General features: G+C 40.7%; 1 protein-coding gene, 1 long non-coding RNA gene and 1 other non-coding gene across 5 annotated transcripts; 1 reads left to right on the forward strand and 2 right to left on the reverse strand.

Annotated features, from left to right (window-relative positions):
• Positions 1-2070: 2070 nt before the first annotated feature.
• LOC112252872 lies at positions 2071-7651 on the forward strand. 3 transcript variants are annotated; one of them, XR_006083638.1, is made up of 6 exons: positions 2496-4111; positions 4806-4873; positions 5322-5392; positions 6346-6635; positions 6785-6891; positions 7432-7651. It is a non-coding gene; the product is annotated as an uncharacterized LOC112252872 (long non-coding RNA). The 3 variants fall into 3 exon arrangements; XR_002953899.2 differs by lacking the exon at positions 2496-4111 and adding an exon at positions 2071-2482 and having other exon boundaries at positions 6785-7651; XR_006083637.1 differs by having other exon boundaries at positions 6785-7651.
• Positions 2306-2399, reverse strand: trnai-uau. Its single transcript has 2 exons — positions 2362-2399; positions 2306-2341 (listed from the first exon to the last, which is right to left on the reverse strand). It is a non-coding gene; the product is annotated as a tRNA-Ile (tRNA).
• Positions 7652-9365: 1714 nt separating the features above from the next.
• Positions 9366-17478, reverse strand: LOC112252871 (transmembrane protein 229B-like). The gene is made up of 2 exons (XM_024424548.2): positions 17284-17478; positions 9366-10840 (listed from the first exon to the last, which is right to left on the reverse strand). The coding sequence occupies exons 1-2, from the start codon at positions 17333-17335 to the stop codon at positions 10356-10358; spliced, it is 537 nt and encodes a 178-aa protein (XP_024280316.1). The 5' UTR covers positions 17336-17478; the 3' UTR covers positions 9366-10355.
• Between the last annotated feature and the right edge of the window lie 2687 nt (positions 17479-20165).

A 20165-nucleotide genomic window follows, 5' to 3' on the forward strand; every position in this document is an offset into this window, starting at 1 on the left:
GTATGTATGGCAGGACCAAATCAGAAAGCAAGCCCATGTAATGCTTTGTAGGTTAGCAGTAAAACCTTGAAATCAACCCTTGCCTTAACAGAAAGCCAGTATATGATCAATTTTTTTGGTTCTAGTCAGGATTCTAGCAGCCGTATTTAGCACTAACTGAAGTTTATTTAGTGCTTTATCCGGGTAGCCGGAAAGTAGAATATTGCAGTATTCTAACTTAGAAGTAACAAAAGAATGGAATAATTTTTCTGCATAATTTTTGGACAGAAAGTTTCTGATTTTTGCAATGTTACGTAGATGGAAAAAAGCTGTCCTTGAAATAGTCTTGATATGTTAGTCAAAAGAGAGATCAGGGTCCAGAGTAACGCCTAGGTCCTTCACAGTTTTATTTGAGACGACTGTACAACCATCAAGATTAATTGTCAGATTCAACAGAAGATCTCTTTGTTTCTTGGGACCTAGAACAAGCATCTCTGTTTTCTCCGAGTTTAAAAGTAGAAGGTTTGCAGCCATCCACTGCAATTTTGGGGCTTCACCTTGTTTCATTGAAATGTACAGCTGTGTGTCATTAACATAGCAGTGAAAGTTGACATTATGTTTTCGAATGACATCCCCAAGAGGTAAAATATATAGTGAAAACAATAGTGGTCCTAAAACGGAAGACAAACCATTCACAGAGACAAACTGAAATCTTTCCGACAAATAAGATCTAAACCAGGCCAGAACTTGTCCGTGTAGACCAATTTGGGTTTCCAATCTCTCCAAAAGAATGTGGTGATCGATGGTATCAAAAGCAGCACTAACGTCTAGGAGCACGAGGACATATGCAGAGCCTCGGTCTGACGCCATTAAAAGGTCATTTACCACCTTCACAAGTGCAGTCTCAGTGCTATGATGGGGTCTAAAACCAGACTGAAGCATTTTGAATACATTGTTTGTCTTCAGGAAGGCAGTGAGTTGCTGCGCAACAGCTTTTATAACATTTTTGAGAGGAATGGAATATTCGATATAGGCCGATAGTTTTTAAAATATTTTCTGGGTCAAGGTTTGGCTTTTTCAAGAGAGGCTTTATTACTGCCACTTTTAGTGAGTTTGGTACACATCCGGTGGATAGAGAGAAGTTTATTATGTTCAACATAGGAGGGCCAAGCACAGGAAGCAGCTCTTTCAGTAGTTTAGTTGGAATAGGGTCCAGTATGCAGCTTGAAGGTTTAGAGGCCATGATTATTTTCATCATTGTGTCAAGAGATATAGTACTAAAACACTTGAGTGTCTCTCTTGATCCTAGGTCCTGGCAGAGTTGTGCAGACTCAGGACAACTGAGCTTTGAAGGAATATGCAGATTTAAAGAGGAGACCGTAATTTGCTTTCTAATAATCATGATCTTTTCCTCAAAGAAGTTCATGAATTTATTACTGCTGAAGTGAAAGTCATCCTCTCTTGGGGAATGCTGCTTTTTAGTTAGCTTTGAGACAGTATCAAAAATAAATTTAGAATTGTTCTTAAAGCAATTTGGTTTATTGGATACTTCTCTGAATACAATGTGTGACCAGAAGGAAGTTGGCAGACCTGCAACCCTTGGACAGTGTAGGTTTGTCATCTGGAGCTGAACAATAGAGAGCCAGGGAGGAGAGGAAGAGTGCAGTTTAAAGGTTTATCATAAATACTGACAATTCTATAATGAATACATATTAGAATAATAATAGAGAGATCAATAGTATGATTTTTTTGTGTTTTATATACTCAATCAAGTAGTGTCCCAAGGTGGGATCGAACCGTGTCTCAAAAGCAGCAGAAAAAGTCAAATAAGGTCACCAAAATGTCCGTTATAGCTATACACGACTGGCCCCCGCGATGGGAGTGTGGATGATAGCTATTTTGTTGTGTCTTCATAAAACAGCAGGAATATATGTTAATGATAACATGTAGCTAAGAAATAGCATGTAGCTAAGACATGACAAATCGTGATTAAATCGAATCAAATCAAATTGTATGGGTCACATACACATGGTTTGCAGATGTTACTGCGAGTGTAGCGAAATGCATGTGCTTCTAGTTCCCACAGTGCAGCAATATCTAACAAGTAATATCTAGGCTACTCTACCTACATTTTTATATTTGTACTAGGTTTAGGCAAAACAATATGTTAGAGAAGAAAGTCCCTACCTCATATCGTCTTTGTCTACACTGCTTAATTGTCAGTCACTGACAGTTTAGGTAGGTACTGAGCGGCTGGTTCACGTATTCAATGTTATCTCAAGTTCAACGGCTAATACCTATCACTCTTCTGCAGCAGTAAAAATACTGCTCCAGGTGAGGCTCGAACTCACAACCTCGGCATAGCTCTACAATGTACTGTCATATAAGTACCGCGCGCTAACCGATTGCGCCACTGGAGCTCCACTTCTACGGCTCAGCAATAGAGATTATGAACAGTCTAAACCGGATGCTATCTTCTCTTTTTTTAATGGTTTATTTATCGGTAATTATATTGTCTGTTATGTGTTACAACACAACCAGAACCATACAGCAACACCTATAGAAACCGATCAAGACCCGACTAAGCTTTAATAAATTACTGATTTGCCGAATCAGTCGTTTGCGTTGTTTGAACATCGCTAACTAGCTTGCTAACGTTAGTTCGCCTGAACTGCTCATTGGATGGATAGAGAGCTATTCGTTGTCGAGTCTATTGTGACTAACTTGTATTTTCCTATATTGGCCGTGTGTATTTGACAGCTAATCTGGAAAGTGATATAATATTGTGTGGTTGTAGTACGAATATTCATTTCATAACAAGTTGCTAATTTCTGTGAAATCGTGGCTGCTACAGGGTCCTGACTAGTTACCACAGCCACAAAGTTATGGCTAAACCCCACATAGTTCTACAGTTTATGTTCCTAACCGTAACCCTAATTTAACAACACTGCTAACCTTAATTATAGCCCTAATCTTAAATTAAGGAACAATGTCAGCATTGCTGGTTTGGCAAAAAAGGTAGGTGTATAAAACAGTATCTTGCAGGATTCAACCGTTGGAATTGTAAGAGTTGTTGCCCTGTCCCTGTGGACTTTCGATCACCATAAAGACAATGCACAATACAGTAATTGATTGACTACATTGACACATCAACTGTTTTGTGATGTGATGATGTGGATCAGTTGGTAGTAGAGAATTATGCTTTTAACTCTAGGCTTGTGGGTTCAATTCCCACGGGGGACCAGTATGAAATGCATGCCCTCACTACTGTAAATTGCTTTGGATAAGGGTGTCTACTAAATTGTAAAACGACTGATAGAAATAAGTTGCATTTGCAAAGTATTTCAAGAAACTGGAAAATAAATATCAAGCAAGTATTTATATATTCCACAAGTATTAACTGTTTTGCACAGATAATTAACAGACTGAAGTTACACATGCTGGTAAACACTCAAATACATTTAGTTAACCTTTTTTCACAAAAGTAGTGCATTAGTCCCGTGTTCGTCCTGCAGCACCCCCACCCCCAAACTACTTCCCGAAGCTATGTTGACTAAACGTGTTCTTTCTCTTCAGGCTACCCTCTATAACATGATGCAGTTTTGCTTGTGTATAATAATCTATTTTCGAAAAAGAGTCCATTGTTTTATTGTAGTATGGTTATGTTAACATTGTAAACTGAATGAAAAACACTGCTAGTCTAGACATGTATTGTAGGGATAGTTTATTGGAGGATCACAATTCAACATGTCAACAACCATACTTGACAACATGAATTCAGATCATTATCATCTATCCACTAATTTAAGCAATCATCTGTCTTGTATCTGGATGGATGGATAGATGGAGGGAGAGAGGGATGGAAATGTAGCATATGTAGCAGCCTTCTTTAACATATGCTTGGGAGATAAATCTGTCACATGACCTTCATCTCCAAGGAAGCAGATTAGCAAGAACTAATCTGATTTCACAAATGCATGTCTAGACTGAGCTCCCAGCAGACTGTGGCTCCTGCCAAGCTCCAGGATATCGAAGGAGAGGGGATGTAGTGTGGAGAGATGGAGCTCATTAACTTCTTCAGGATTGGTGGGACGGTTGAGCTAACATAGGCTAATGCGATTAGCATGAGGTTGTAAGTAACAAGAACATTTCCCAGAACATAGACGCATCTGATATTGTCAGAAAGATTACATTCTTGTTATTCTAACTGCACTGTCCAATTTACAGTAGCTATTACAGTGAAAGAATACCATGCTATTGTTTGAGGAGAGTGCACAGTTTTGAACATGAAAAGTTATTAATAAACATATTAGGCACATTTGGGCAGTCTTGATACATCATTGTGAATAGAAATGCAATGGTTCATTGGATCAGTCTAAAACTTTGCACATACAGTGCTGCCATCTAGTGGCCAATGTCTAAATTGCATCCGGGCTGGAATAATACATTATGGCCTTTCTCTTGCGTTTGAAAGATGATGGTACAAAAAAATACAAAAACAGGTTGTTTTTTTCTTTGTATTATCTTTTACCAGATCTAATGTGTCATATTCTCCTACATTCCTTTCACATTTCCACAAATTTCAAAGTGTTTCCGTTCAAATGGTACCAAGAAAATGCATATCCTTACTTCAGGGCCTGAGCTACAGGCTGTTAGATTCGGGTATGTCATTTTAGGCCAAAATTGGAAAAAAGGGGCCGATCCTTAACAAATTGATGGGAAAGGAAAATGTGAGAAACTGCTCTTTAGTCCACCTGGGGCTTGATTAGAGAGTGTGAAGATGATGATGATGATGATGTCATATTGCCCTGCTCTTCCCATGACAGACCCTTCTCTATTGGCCACGAGAGACTGAGGGGATGAGAAGAGAAACTGATTCGTGGATATGCAACTGGTATGTGTCTTCCCCACGCATGAATGACCCGATCTGCATTGTGTCCCACCCAACACCCGCCAACCCCTCTTTTACGCTACTGCTACTCTCTGTTCATTATATATGCATAGTCACTTTAACCATATCTACATGTACGTACTACTTCAATCAGACTGACTAACCAGTGTCTATGTAGCCTCGCTACTTTTATAGCCTCGCTACTGTATATAGCCTGTCTCTTTACTGTTATTTTATTTCTTTACCTACATATTGTTCACCTTACCTTTTTACCACTATTGGTTAGAGCCTGTAAGTAAGCATTTCACTGTAAGGTGATCTGTTGTATTCAGCGCACGTGACAAATCAACTTTGATGTGATCACCATTTTTCAGCTACTTAGATGTTAATGCTACTTTGCTCACATTTTTCTCTCTCTCTCTCTACCTCTCACCCTTTCCTCCTCCCTCAGGAGAGGTCTTCTATGACTCTAGCCAAGATTCCCCCTGTCTACAGGAGTCTGATCATTTGTGGACACAGCCAGTGAGTCAGTTTTCTTTAGAATACAGGAATTAGCTAGTGTATGAGAAAGTAAAAGAGAAGTAATCAGGTATATTGTTTATTTCTTAGTTAACAGTGGGGGTGGGCTGAGGGGGTTGCCCTATTCATCTTACAGAGCCCTGACCTCTGATGTCATCACCCTGGTTGTGTGTCATCAATCTGGACCCAGACAGTAAGAGCTGATAGCAGACTTATTTGCGCTATGTAAAGACTTTATACAATGAGTGTACAAAACATTAGGAACATCTTCCTACTATCGACTTAGAATAGCCTCAATTCGTCGGGGTATGGACTACAAGGTGTCAAAAGTGTTCCACGGGGATGCTGGCTGTTGACCCCAATGCTTCCCATAGTTGTGTCAAGTTGGCTGGATGTCCTCTGGGTGATGAACCATTCTTGATATACACGGGAAACGGTTGAGTGTGAAAAACCCAGCAGCATTGCAGTTCTTGACACACTCAAACCGGTGCGCCTGGCACCTACTACCATAACCCGTTCAAAGGCACTTCAATCTATTGTCTTGCCCATTCACCCTTTGAATGGCACACACACAATCCATGTCTCAACTGTTTCAATGCTTAAAAATCCTTCTTTAACCCGTCTCCTCCCCTTCATCTACACTGATTGAAGTGGATTTAACAGGTGACATCAATAAGGGATCATAGCTTTCACCTGGTCAGTCTATGTCATGGAAAGAGCAGGTGTTTCTAATGCTTTGTGTACTCAGTGTATTTACAAAGCAGAGAGGATTGCACTTGCATTTTCAAGAACACAATCTAGCCACTGGAGGTCAGTAGAAGCACATTCATAGCTTAGTGAGCACTTGAATGTGATGGGAAGCCTAAGATATCCTCCGAATGATGTATCTGTGTTTTTTCTAGTCTGAAGGTATTACTTTTTACTGTCATGTCCTCTTCCTGTCTTGTTTTGTGCAGCTCTACTCGGTGGAAGGGGACATATGTCTGAAGGTGGTAGAGAATGGAAAACATAAATTTAACTTGGCAAGTCAGTTAAGAACAAATTCTTATTTACAATGACGGCCTACTCCGGCCAAATCCAGACAGCGCTGGGCCAATTGTGCACCACCCTATGGGACTCCCAATCACAACTGGATGTGATACAGCCGGGATTCAAACCAGGGACTGTAGTGACACCCCTTGCACTGCGATGCAGTGCCTTAGACCCCTGCACCACTCAGGAGCTTGTGCGTATCCACAAGGCACCGGTGAGAGAAACAACAGTTATTCCAAGCTTCTCTCGCCAAGTCCACTGTTTAACATATGTGATAGTGTCATAAAAACTATGCAGATTTTTTAGGTTTGTGTTTGTGTCACACACACCCCATGTCCTCCTGTGTCCATTTCTGGTCCTCAGACATTTCTGCTCCCAGCTCGGATCCCCCACTCCCCCCAGAGACTGGATAACACTGTGGGGCTGGTGTTGGAGAGAAGGAGGCTTCATTCAAAGACTTAAGGTTTAAGGTACCACCATCCACCATGCCTTCTTCTTACACACATCTCACACCTCACATCCCCTTGACCCCCCTACGAGAGAGAGAGAGAGAGAAAGAAAGAGAGAGAGAGAAAGAAAGAAATCATGCCTCTGTGGTTTCAGGTAATGTGTGGATGACACTACAGACATTTTGAGAGGGTTTTACTGTGAAAACCTGAGGACCCAGTTGGTGCCAGTGATTCAAAAGTGAGACGCATGTCATTGAGTTTAGTCCGGCATTAAACAGAACACTTTTTTTGTGAACATTAGTGCTCGGCAGGGAATACTCAGCGGATGCTGTGGTCCTCAGTTTTTTTTGCGTCGGAGCAGCACAGAACAGGCAAGTTAAACCCAGGTGACTCCCCCTCTCACAAAGAGACAATGGGAAAGGTGGGCTTCAGTAGGTGTTGCACACTACTTTTATGTTTTGTGTGGTTTTACATCGGGTTTGTGGATATTTTGCTGTGCAAGTGTGTCCCACGACACGAGAACCCTGTTGGCCAATGTGCTATCATTTTCTGTCTGTCTAGACTTCAGACAGCCTCAGAACACCTTGCATGTGATGACCCCCTTCCACTTCAGAGACTGAGTGGAAAAACAGCGTCCCTCCCTGGCCAGCTGACACCCCATCTGCATGTTCAGGGCCCAGTTTGAGACAGAGGTGACCCTGGAATATCTGGAATGATGACTTTTTCAGTTTTTTATTTGTTAAAAGAGTTTGAAATATCCAATAAATGTCGTTCCACTTCATGATTGTGTCCCACTTGTTGTTGATTCTTCACAAAAAAATACAGTTTTATATCTTTATGTTTGAAGCCTGAAATGTGGCAAAAGGTCGCAAAGTTCAAGGGGGCCGAATACTTTCGCAAGGCACTGTATTTGTTGACCTTTTACGTTCATTGAAACCTTTCAAAGCGACCAACAACCAGTCCAGACTGAGCTCCCCACTGTTTCAAACTCATGACTTGTTAATATTGAAAATTACAGTTAGTTGCTCACTGGTGTAGTAGGAGGAAAGTGAGCTATAGGTCTGGTTTATCAGTCTAGTGAGTGTCAAGGATTTCCTCCTCTTCTTCCGAAGAGGAGAGGCGAAAAGGATCAGAGGACCAATTTGCGGCGTGGTAAGTGTCCATGGTTCTTTAAATACATAAATGTGCACATGAACAACTGACTACAAAAAAACAAGAAACGTGTGAAAACCTAAACAGTCCTATCTGGTGCAAACACAGAGACAGGAACAATCACCCACAAACACACAGTGACACCCAGGCTACCTAAGTATGATTCTCAATCAGAGACAACTAATGACACCTGCCTCTGATTGAGAAGCATACTAGGCCGAAACATAGAAATACCCAAATCATAGAAAAACAAACATAGACTGCCCACCCAACTCACGCCCTGACCATACTAAATAATGACAAAACAAAGGAAATAAAGGTCAGAACGTGACAGTGAGTGTAAAGAGGATGATGGTGGTGCTAATGTTACTTCCACTACTCTGTGACAGACCATGCTGTGTGGCCCCGGGCAGACAGAGGTTTGTAAACAAGAAACTGATGTCTGGTTATGGCAGTAGGTACAGTATCACTAATCTATTCGAGAATTTGCATTTCTGTCACGTCATCAATGCCTTCACTATTTATTTAAACGTGTGGTATCTCTCTCTTTTCATTTCACTCGCTCTGCTTCCTTCTGTCTATTTGCACTTTCGTCCTCACCTTCTCATCCTCTCCCAGGAGGGATCCCTCCCCATGTGACTCTGGATGGCCAAGAGTTCCCTCAGTCCACAGGAGACAGCCTACTCATTCCGGGACACAGCCAGTGAGTGGGATGATGAGTGTGGTAAGAAAAGGAAACGGAAGATAGAGTGGATATGTGCATGTTTGTGAATTGCCCCAATAAATAATGGCTCTAGAGAAAGAATGTTGTATTCAAGTAACCCAAGAAGAAAGAGGTCACCATTCATACAGTAGATGCTATTATTTTGTGGTTTGCTAGAGGAATCTGTTTGAATTTCTGTTTTTGTATGATTCCGGTGCTTCCGGTACCAGTGGAGGGGAGAATTTGCCTGTTTGTCACTCAAAACCCAGGAAGGAGACGTGCATGACCTCTGACGAGCACGCTCTCTGCTGCGACGCACAAGGGAAAAGGAGGGTCAGCGAAAGAGATTGTATGTTCTTTTGCTGCAGACCGTGATTGTAACCCTGAGTCATAAATGACGTTAAAGATTAACACTCTGTAATGAGCTCAAAGATAAGATTTGGGGAGGTATTGACTAAAACAGGAAGTCAAAACAAAACTGTAATAGAACATCTTGACAAATAAACATAGCAACAACAATATATTTTCATGCTTTCGGAATGAAACCATTGCATGAACACCTGAATCAGTGTTGAAATGTATTCAAACTGAATTGTACATTTGTACAATTTGTACAAGTGTTCATAAATAAATACAAATATGGTATATGTGATCTTTTATTTGTTAACACACACAATGGTTTCGTTAGCACTTCACAGCAGTCAGGATGGTTGAATGAGGAAGTTCACACGTACTTCCTGTTAAACTTCCCTTCATGTAAACCACACACTGAAGCATAACTTTTTATCTTCCATTGATGCAATGCTGCATTAGATTCATTTTAACAACATCCATTTAACCAAGTTAAACCCAAAGTTCAGAAAAACTCATTTTATTTCTCTGTAGTCCAAACCTGATGAATGTAAGAGAGCAGAACAAAATAGAAATCAGCAATTCACTGAACGTTAGTCGAGATATTTGACGGGCCTACTAATTAAAACCTTTTTTTAATATGAAGCCTTTGATCCTTTAGGATGTTTGAACAGTACTTAGGTTGTTCAACTGAATGTGGTGTGTGGGTTTGTGACAGTGACCCTACAGTAGATTCTCTTCCCAGCACAGTGTACTGCCCACAGAGCAGATGACTGATACATTCTGTCATGTTCCAGCTTGCCTCATTTGATGCTTGATAGTGCACTTGTTATTCGCTGCCATGGCAACCGACTAGTGCTCTCTCGGTAAAAATGCTTTCCGGTATTACCATGTTGACAGTTTATTACCATGCTCACTGAAAACGATGGACTTAAGGGTTTGTGAGGACACTGTCAATTACATGGTGTGTTTCCATTTATAAATTGGGTGGTTCAGGTCCTGAATGCTGATTGGCTGACAGCTGTGGTATTTCAGACTGTGTACCACGGCTATGACAAAACATTTATTTTGAATGCTCTAATTACATTGTTAACCAGCAATAATAGCAATAAGTCACCTCGGGGGTTTATGATAAGGACTGTTTCCAGGCACTCCACGTTGCGGCATGCCTAAGAACGGCCATATACCACACCCCTCGGGACTTATTGCTTAAGTATGCTGTGTATATAATAGGATGTAGGTGAGACTGTATGACTTGGTAATCCTCTACAGAGAGTCATCAGTTAGCCAGTCGTACTCTCAGAGTTTTTCTGATGACATGCTGCTCTGCTATTAGTGAGGCCAGGGCCCAGGGCAGGGCGTACTCAAGAGTCACCAGCCCTGCCAAGTTATAGCTAAACCCAGAGTAGTCCCATGGACAGGCTCCTAAAAACCTCAGCACCACGCCCCAGCTAAACTCCCACAGGTAGATGAACAGGGTGTAGACCAGCATGCGTAGCAGCAGGGGGCAGCGCTGGGCCAACAGCCTGCCACGTAGGCCCTCTATGAGGAAGATGGCCAAGGCATACATGGGGAGGGCCCAAAGGCTGGTGTGTCCTGCCAGCCTCCTGTCCTTGGTCTCCCACCAGTCCCATACAGCGGTGAAGCCCACCTCACACAGGCAGCCGTGCAGGGCGTAGACATAGAGGCGGGCCAGAGGGGACAGGGGACGATGGGTCACCCGCTCTGGTGGCTCTGGTGGGGCCTCCTCGTCATCACCAGCCTCTGTCACAGGAAGAGAATATCAAGACTTGTCGCCTGCTATTGAAGTATTTCTCACCTGTCCAGACTGTACAGTCGATTACGAGTGATGAGTGCACAGCGTTACATGCTGACCAGACTGGACACGTCACATGCGCAAGCATCGCAAAATACATTTTGAAATCCATGTTATTCAATTATTGCACCCACACTGCTCACGGGCGCCAACGAGTGTCTGCGTTGCCAAGGGCTAAAATAGAATTCCTTTCTATTTCTGACGAAGATCGCGCTGAAAGTCCTACCTCTCCCACCTCCTCAATGGTTTATAGAAGCAGGTACCCACGTGCCATCTCCTCATTGGTTATACCCACGTGGATGATTGAAAGACGAACTGTTTTGCCGATCACCATATAAGTTCAAAGATGAAAAAGCCTGGAAGGAGGAGAGATGACTAGAAACGATTCGGTTGGCCGTTTTATGTGTGGATTAATTGTCGGAGTAGAGGACCTTGTGCATTTCAGGTAAAATAACAACTCAATGTTTATATCCCAGGACAAATTAGCTAGCAACAGCAAGCTAGCTAAACAGAAAGCTAGCAAGTGCAAGCTAACTAGCTAAATTGCCATACCTGTTTAATACTTTTCGACTTGTCCCCAAATTAATGTCATTGGTTCAGAGTTTGTTTTGCTATTTTAACCTGCGTCTCGTGATCGCGTTTGGTGTAGAGGGACAAAATAAATGTATGCACGATATGCAGGATGTCACACGCGCGCAGCAAGTTTGGGTTCCGTGATACAGTTACAGTATTATGCAACACAGAGCAGTTTAACAGTCTCACAAAATACTTGCTCCACATATCTGCATGCTCTGGTTAAATGCACATAGTCATAGACCCATGCCAGTGCATATCAGGAGACAACTGTACTATTCTCTGTCTCATTTATGTTTCTTCATCATCTGTTGTCTTCATGATGTCTTAGCATGTCCAAATGGAATGGTTTGAGATGGTTCACTCTGTATGTTTCCATGTTCAGTTACAGCTCTGTGATACCTACAGTATGATAACTATTTAGTTATGCAATATTAGAAATGTCATTTTGACAGCAGGTTCACCAGGCAAATACACAAAACCCCAGTTGTCAGATCGAGAAAGACAGTCATTCCCACTAGTTACAGCATCAACTTGTGTGTAACCCATACACCCAGTGTGACCTTTACACCCAATAAAGTTTGCCCTTTACTAAATGGTTTTAAGGATACACTCTACAAATATTCTACCACTAAAATGATATAGTTATACATAATAGATATATGCTTACTACTGTAGCTACACCCATGAGTGATCCTGCAAACCCAGCCATGTGGTGGGCTACTGAGATAAGGGAAGCTATTTTAATGAACTTTCTCACTTGGTACTGTCAGCTAAAGAAGAAGAAAACCACCGCTGAAGATGCTATGATGAGTGTAAATGTTGAAGAGAATGTTTCTTCCCTGGTTTGCATTCTCCCTTTTGCAGGTTTTACTATATCATTGAGTCCATCTTCGACACATTTCCTCATCACAACTTTCCTGCTTTCATGCTCCTCCCCTATGTAAACATGTTTTTTTACTTCCCTTATGCACTATGCTTTTCCGGGAGCTAACTTCACCACAGGTCAATATAGTCTACAAGTCTGTCTATCCTGCCCTCTATCCACCATGCATAGTGACAATAGTGGCAGGTGGATCGTTGGTCCACATCTGCAATAGGCTTAACTGTAAAATCATTCAAAGCTGCACCAAGGCTGTAAACTGCAGTGATAATGTCATTTGAACAACGGCGCAAAAGCCCTGTGATTTGAATATTGCCTTCCATTTGGATCAGTTGTGGCTCTGCTCTCGAATGGTTTATAAGGTCTAGAAAGGCACAGTAGCAGGCCAGTCTGCTGTATTTTGTGGATCATCATTCTCCCAAGTCGTCCTATAATAATGTGGCCACATACAGTACCAGTCAAAAGGTTGGACACACCTACTCATTCTTTATTTGAACTATTTTCTACATTGTATAATAATAGCGACGACTATGAATAGCGAAAACTATGAAATAACACGTGGAAACATGTAGTAAAAAAAAAGCGTAAAACAAATTAAAATATATTTTATATCTCAGATTCTTCAAAGTAGCCACCCTTTGCCTCGATGACAGCTTTGCACACTTTTTGGCATTCTCTCAACCAGCTTCATGTGGTTGTCACCTGGAATGCATTTCAATAAACAGGTGTGCCTTGTTAAAAGTTAATTAGTGGAATTTCTTTCCTTCTTAAGTGTGTTTGAGCCAATCAGTTGTGTTGTGACAAGGTAGGGGTGGTATATATTTGGTATATGTTTGTTTTCGGTTCTTGTTTAAGAAGACAATAACTCTTCTAAATGTGTTTCATTTGCATATTGCAGGTCACAGCTCTGTGGTGAAGAAACAATTGCGAGGTGGTGGTTGCTGTCGTGAGGTCTACAGACAAAAATACCCTCTTTCCTTCTCCATCATTCAGAGTTTAAAACTCTGCAGCCCCACAAATGCTTGTGGGTGAGGTAAATAAATACTCATCATAACATGACAATAAGCATTTTTTTATCACAATTCTAAACATATTGTGTAAAACATAATTCATACAGTATGAAGGATGAACATAGAAGAACATTAGATGTGCACCTAACCAAGTATAAGGACATGTAATATCATTATGTAGTTATCTGGAAATGGAGCTGAATGTTTTTATGTCCCACATTTTTTAGGACATACTGTGAAAAACTGTCTTGGCTGCTAGCTCTGTCACTTTCAGACATGTGCAGAGCAGACTGAAAGTGGAAGGGTAGCTCTTGACTTGAACCACAGGGGTTCTCTATAAAGAGAGAGTCATCCAAAAGGCACAGACACACCCCTTGACTTTCAATTGGCACCCTTGACCTGTGTATTCTCTCCTGATTGGTCTCCGTGGTGCTTAGTCAATGGGATCTCCGTTGCTGGCCCCATCATTAAGTTTTTACACAGTCTGGCAGTCTGACTAAAGTGCCAGAGGTATGAGGAGAGACATCCTCCATTGTATTTATGGGAACAAATGTTTTCTATTGCTTTGTATCCTATTCTTGGACAGTTAGAAGACAATGCATTAATGCAAAAAAATGTATATTACTAATTACTGGCAATGAGTAACCTCAACCTCAACCTCAACCTCAACCTCAACTAGTGGGTTTATGGATGTTTGGGCCAATAAAGTGCCAACTCAATTCTACCACTGACTAGTCACTCATGCCCCTAAGAACGGGGACACAGGGCAATAGTTTTTAATCTAAACCAGACCTTTTTAACTGGAGTACACTAACCCCTAATTGAGGCTCCTTTCTTGTCACACGGTAGCAGTTTACCAGATAAGAAGTCAAGAAGATCAAAAAGTGGATTGTTGTAAGAGTGTATTACATCCTGTGATGGCCCCATTGTCGAATCCATTATGGATTCTGAGTGGTAAAATCATAGCTGAAAAATACCTCTACGTACGTGTATACTGTATGTGGGAATGTCTTATGTCCGTCCTACATTTCATGTTGGTACATGGAATATTGCTCATCTGTATATATCATAAATTGTTATTGCAAATAGAGGTATTATGTTCAAAAACTCAGCACGTACTGATGAAACTTTCCCTTAATAATTTTTCCTTAAAGTCTACAAACGCTCTACATTTATTCACTCTGTGATAGGGTTGGATCCTATATGCTACTTTTATTATTGTCCTCTAAATGGTTCAGTGCCTATAATTAGGCTGTGTGTGTGTGTGTGTGTGTGTGTGTGTGTGTGTGTGTGTGTGTGTGTGTGTGTGTGTGTGTGTAGAATGGGGCATAAAGGAAATTACCTCTACTAAATTACAGTGATAATGAAAACAGCAAACATTTTTGGCCTGTGTATTAATATGCCTATATTAATCAGAATCCTGTTATGTTTAAATAAAAAAGAGAATACCTCAAAATGAGAAGTTTCTGCCATGGAAAAGATGACTGGGTGGACAAAGTGAAAAGGAGGGGAAATAACTCCCACCATGCAGCAGGACACCTTCAGCTGTGGGGTCTGTATAATGCAGGGTTGAGAGTTATATTTTCAATAATGGATGGTTAGCTGTTATGTGACAATTAGGTCAGAACTTCCCCAACATCCCTCCCAAATTGATATAGAACCTTCAAAAACACATGGAGCAACTGCGAAAAAAATGGCTTGAGGTTATACTAAAAATATCTGGTATTTAATGACATTTAATTCTAAGTAAATGTAAATATTTTTTTATGCTTTGTATATATAATTTTGCACACCCAATTTTTCAGTTTTTGATTTGTTAAAAATGTTTGAAATATCCAATAAATGTCGTTCCACTTCATGATTGTGTCCCACCTGTTGTTGATTCTTCACAAAAAAATACAGTTTTATATCTTTATGTTTGAAGCCTGAAATGTGGCAAAATGTCGCAAAGTTCAAGGGGGCCGAATACTTTCGCAAGGCACTGTATGTTCAGGTCATGCCTATGATTTCAGAGTTCAACAACTGCTTCATGTGTGCCACTGATAAAGAACCTGGATGTGGCCCAAAGACTGACTGGGTTAGTAACATGTAAGACAATTTATGATATAACACAATGGATGGCTAATACGTCATACTGCATTGATATTTGATATTATTTATAACGTGTTAAGCTTTGTTTTGTTTTAGATTGAATGTTTTCCCCGCCAACGGTGGTTCCATGTGCTGTGCCTAGGAATGAAGACAAACGAGCTCAACAGAGTGAAGAACACAAACTGGAAGTGCTGTCTTTGTTGTTGAAAATGTATGCTATTCCCCATCCACACTGAAGAGGCTCTGACATGTACATCAACCAGGGATAAAGAGAAAGTTAACACGGTGAAATGTTTCGTACTTAATTGAAGTAAAGTCTCTGTTGACATGTTGGAAAATATTAAAGGTCTACAATTTCTGTTTAATTTGTCAATATACATTTTTTATTCATTGGTTTCCTGGCCACCATTACTATGGTTACATGTTCAGTATATGTATTGACCAGTAAACCCACTGCAGCCTACCTCACTATCTCACTCTCCATCCCTGCTTTGGACAATTCATAGCATGACTCTCGTACTTTGACCTTTTCCTTTAATAACGAAATGAGATATTATCTGTCTCTCTCCTATTGTGTACCGCTGTTAAATACTGTGGCAAAATACAAAACAGGGAAAATAAGTACTTAGAACTACCAATTATTATAGATAAATATTAAAGAAAATGGTATACACAACACTGGACTGAACCCCGAAACTAATTGTCAAACTAATAATAATGTACAACAATATAGAAGATACATGACTAGAGGTTATGCAATATGGGTGTATATCCACTGTATGCTTCTTAGGTGTGTAATTGACATGACCAAGTAGCTATTGCAAAAAAACCATGAAAAATGTACGTTACACCGCATGATTTTACAGTATACAACCAAGACGTGTGCAATATAGAAGGGTAGTCGGTGTACATTCTGCACCTTGTTTGAAGTCAGTAGGTCACATGACCAAGGAGCTATTGAAATTTGAAAGTTTCAAAATGAATGTAAAATCATGTGAGATTAAAATGGACAAACTAAAGGATGTGCAATGTGTAGGCCCACTGAGTGGACATTCTGCACCTTGTTTGAAGTCAGTAGGTCACATGACCAAGGAGCTATTGAAATTCAAATGTAAACGAAGTTTGTACTTCCTAATTAAATTAGGAATTCAAAATGCTGCTCACATTTCCACATGTTTATTAGCTTTGGAAAGCAAATTAATGTACAAATAGTGCAAATATGACCTGTGCAATGTTGTGCGCAATTTTTCCAACATCATGACAATTATTTGGAGTCTGTGGCTCAAATAGTTTGAATGTTATTGAGGTTTGAAAGAGCGAATATCCGTTGAATATCCAACTTGAAACTGTTTTTTCCTTGGTTGCATTTTTTTTTTTTTTACAGTACAAGGGGAGTGTCATGTGAAAATATTTTTGACGTTGGGGAGGGGGGTGCAAGTCAATAACCTTTGTCTTCTATTGACTCACGGGGGAAACACAGACGATTTCACTACATGCTTTCCTATTAAAAAGTCTCTATGGTATTCCATGCAAAGTTTAAGAAATGTGCTTATACTATGTCAGCATTGTTATGGTCTATAGAGTCTATTGTTCTCAATTTAACAGACAAACAATTGACTTTATCTGTGATTGTTATGGATCAGGCTGTTACTGTAAAAGACTCTTAGCTTAGGAAAGAACTGAACAAGTTTTATTTCAGCATAGAAACATTTATGGCTGTAGGTCCACTGTAACAAATTGATTAGCTGATAGTAATGATTGTTATCTGAAATTATTTGTGATAAAAATGCAATCCTATAAAACCAACTCCCCAAAAAGTGACTCAATGACTCACCCAAAGTTTTACCGCCTAGTGCCCTCCTTACGTGTAGTGTTCCTGATTCCATCCCTGAGCCGTGTATGTCTCTGTGGTTACGTTGCCTTTTATACTGCTTCCCGGTCTGCCTCTTTGTGTCTATGTGTGTGTGTGTGTGTGTGTTTAGACCCTAGGCTAAACATTAAGCCAGTCCATGCTATCAGAGGTACAGAGCGACATCTCTTCTCCAGTCTAAGGTCAGGGTGGAGTGCGGAGGCGGTGGGGAGGAGAGCCAACCAGGTTTACCACTCACCTGGGCCATCAGTGACAAACTGTGTGTGTGTGTGTGTGTGTGTGTCACTGTCACCAAAGTAAACTTTACTAAGGCTTTGGGGGTCATTTCTCTACTGTCTCAGAGCAGGCTGCGTGAGGCTTATCAGTTGAGGACAGGCGAAGGGAGTGAGGGACATGACCTTATGGGACACTGATAAGGATGGGCTAGCCCTGACATTACATCTAGGTCCTCTGGAATTACAGAGAGGATCACCATTGTCTGCCTCCCAGGCTGGTTTAATGTGTGATGTGTACATTTACATGGGATGGGAGAATTGTGGGTATGTGTTAATGTGGGATGTCTAACATGCAAGTAGGGCCGTCACTCTTAGCAAAAAAAGCTGCTATCTTCTAGAACCTAAAAGTGTTTGTTGGCTGTAGAACACTTTTCCACAGAGGGTTCTACCTGGAACCCAAAAGGGTTCTCCTATGGGGATGGCTGAAGAACCCTTTTGGAACCCTTTTTTTCTAAGAGTGTAGTACACTGTACTCTGTTTACACAGTGACCAAGATATTGGTATAAAGCTGATCTGTCCAATATCTAACAATTGACATTTGTGAATTTTTAAAAGCTAATGGAAGTACGCTTTCAAGACAGTTTGCATAATATCTTTCAGTTCTGTGCCAGAAATGTCAGGTTATCTAGCACAGGTCCTTTTCACAAACCACATCGCTTCCCCTCGAAAGGCTCTCAAAACATTACGATTCAACTACTTTTACAGTCATTCACAGACAGAGGGGAATGACTTAGTGGTAATTGACTCCCACACTGTGAGTGTGGTCTACCTCCTAGGCCTCCCACAGTGTTTGCTGCCTGCTTCTGCGTGTTTTTGCGTGTGTGTGTGCATGCGTGTGTGTGTGTGCGTGTGTGTGTGTGCGTGCGCGTGTGTGTGCGTGCGTGCGTGCGTGTGTGTGTGTGCGCGTGTGTGTGCGTGCGTGCGTGTGTGTGTGTGTGCGTGTGTGTGTGTGTGCGTGTGTGTGTGTGCAAGCTGGACTCTGGTCTCTTATTTTCCTACTTTATTACACCGCACACAAAACAAACAGAGGCCGTAAAAGTGCGTAAATCTGCCTATCAACACAGATACACTAATGTATTGCAGAGTATTTGTGCGTGGAGAAGTGTTGTTTTGAAAGTGTGAAAGTCAGTGGGTGCGGTTGTGTGTCCCTATTTATTTTTTGCAATATGTGCTACTTCTGTTCTGTGCTCTGTGAAATAGAGCTAGTGAGACTGGCAACCTCAAAATGACTGACGACAGAGGACTTGAGACATCGCTGACAGATAGTGCTGTCATCTGAACATTTCTAAATAATTTCCTATGGACTTTTGATCAGAGTACTGGACTTTGTTCAGAGTAACACCGTCTGTTGTCACATACTAGGCAATTTTTTTTACCTTGAGATGTATATGGTTATATTATGAAGTTAATGCTATAAACATTATTCATAGATCAGACAATTTTTCTTATATTCTTTTTTTTTCTTCAAGAATCAATGGCTATATATCATTCATTTAAAAGTCTTAAAACGGATGTAGCAATCCCAGAATGCTCCTTTAAGACACCCAAACTCATTCTTGAAAAATTGAAGTAGTCCTCTATCGCTGCTACGAGCTTAATCACTGTTCTCAGCCAGGTGCAATCCATGGACTGGTTCATAGACTACAGTATAGCGGGATCCAGGGGGAATTAGGTTGAAAAGGAGCTTCTGGGTTGATATAGTATATGTTGCTCATATGTCATGACTCATGGGTATTAGTGGAACTGTATGCTTCAGGAAAATGTCTTCCTCCATTTGTATGCCTGGTTTTTGTTCTCATGAGGACAGCACATTTAACCTTCTCTTATTCCTCATAACACATCTATATCTTGACTCACTGGTATTTTGACCAACATCCCCTATTGCTGTGAAAAAGCAGCTGCCTGTTAAAATAACCACAATGATACCTCAGATTGAGCAAAGACCTCCAGTCATACAGAGGTACAGTGCCTTCAGAAAGTATTCATACCCCTTGATTTATTACACATTTTGTGTTACTGAATTCAAAAATTGATGAAATATTTTCACGCAATAATGACAAAGTGAAAACATGTTTTTAGAAATGTTTGCAAATGTATTGAAAAGTAAATACAGAAATCTCATTTACCAAAGTATTCACACCACCGCACTTGTAGAAAAAAAGAGTTCCAAAGTGTTATTCAGCTGTACCCATAGGAGAAACATTTTTGGTTTCATGTAGAACCCTTTTTGGTTCCAGGTAAACTATTTTGGCTTTCATGTAAAAACCCTCTGTGTAAAGGGTTGTACATGGAACTCAAAACGGTTCTACCTAGAACCAAAAATGTTCTACTTGGAACCAAAAATGGTTCTCCTATGGTGACATCTAAATAAAGGATTGTTCTAGATACACACATAGAAAAATAGGTGCTGAGGCAATACTTTGTAGAAGCACCTTCGGTGCCGATTACAGCGTTGAGTTGTCTTGGGTGTGTCAGTATCAGCTTTGCACATCTGGATTTGGGGATTTTCTCCCATTTGTCCTTGCAGGTTTTCTCAAGCACTGTTAAGTTAGATGGGGAGTGGTGGTGAAC

Source organism: Oncorhynchus tshawytscha, linkage group LG06, assembly GCF_018296145.1.
Source record: "Oncorhynchus tshawytscha isolate Ot180627B linkage group LG06, Otsh_v2.0, whole genome shotgun sequence".
NCBI classification, from domain to species: domain Eukaryota; kingdom Metazoa; phylum Chordata; class Actinopteri; order Salmoniformes; family Salmonidae; genus Oncorhynchus; species Oncorhynchus tshawytscha.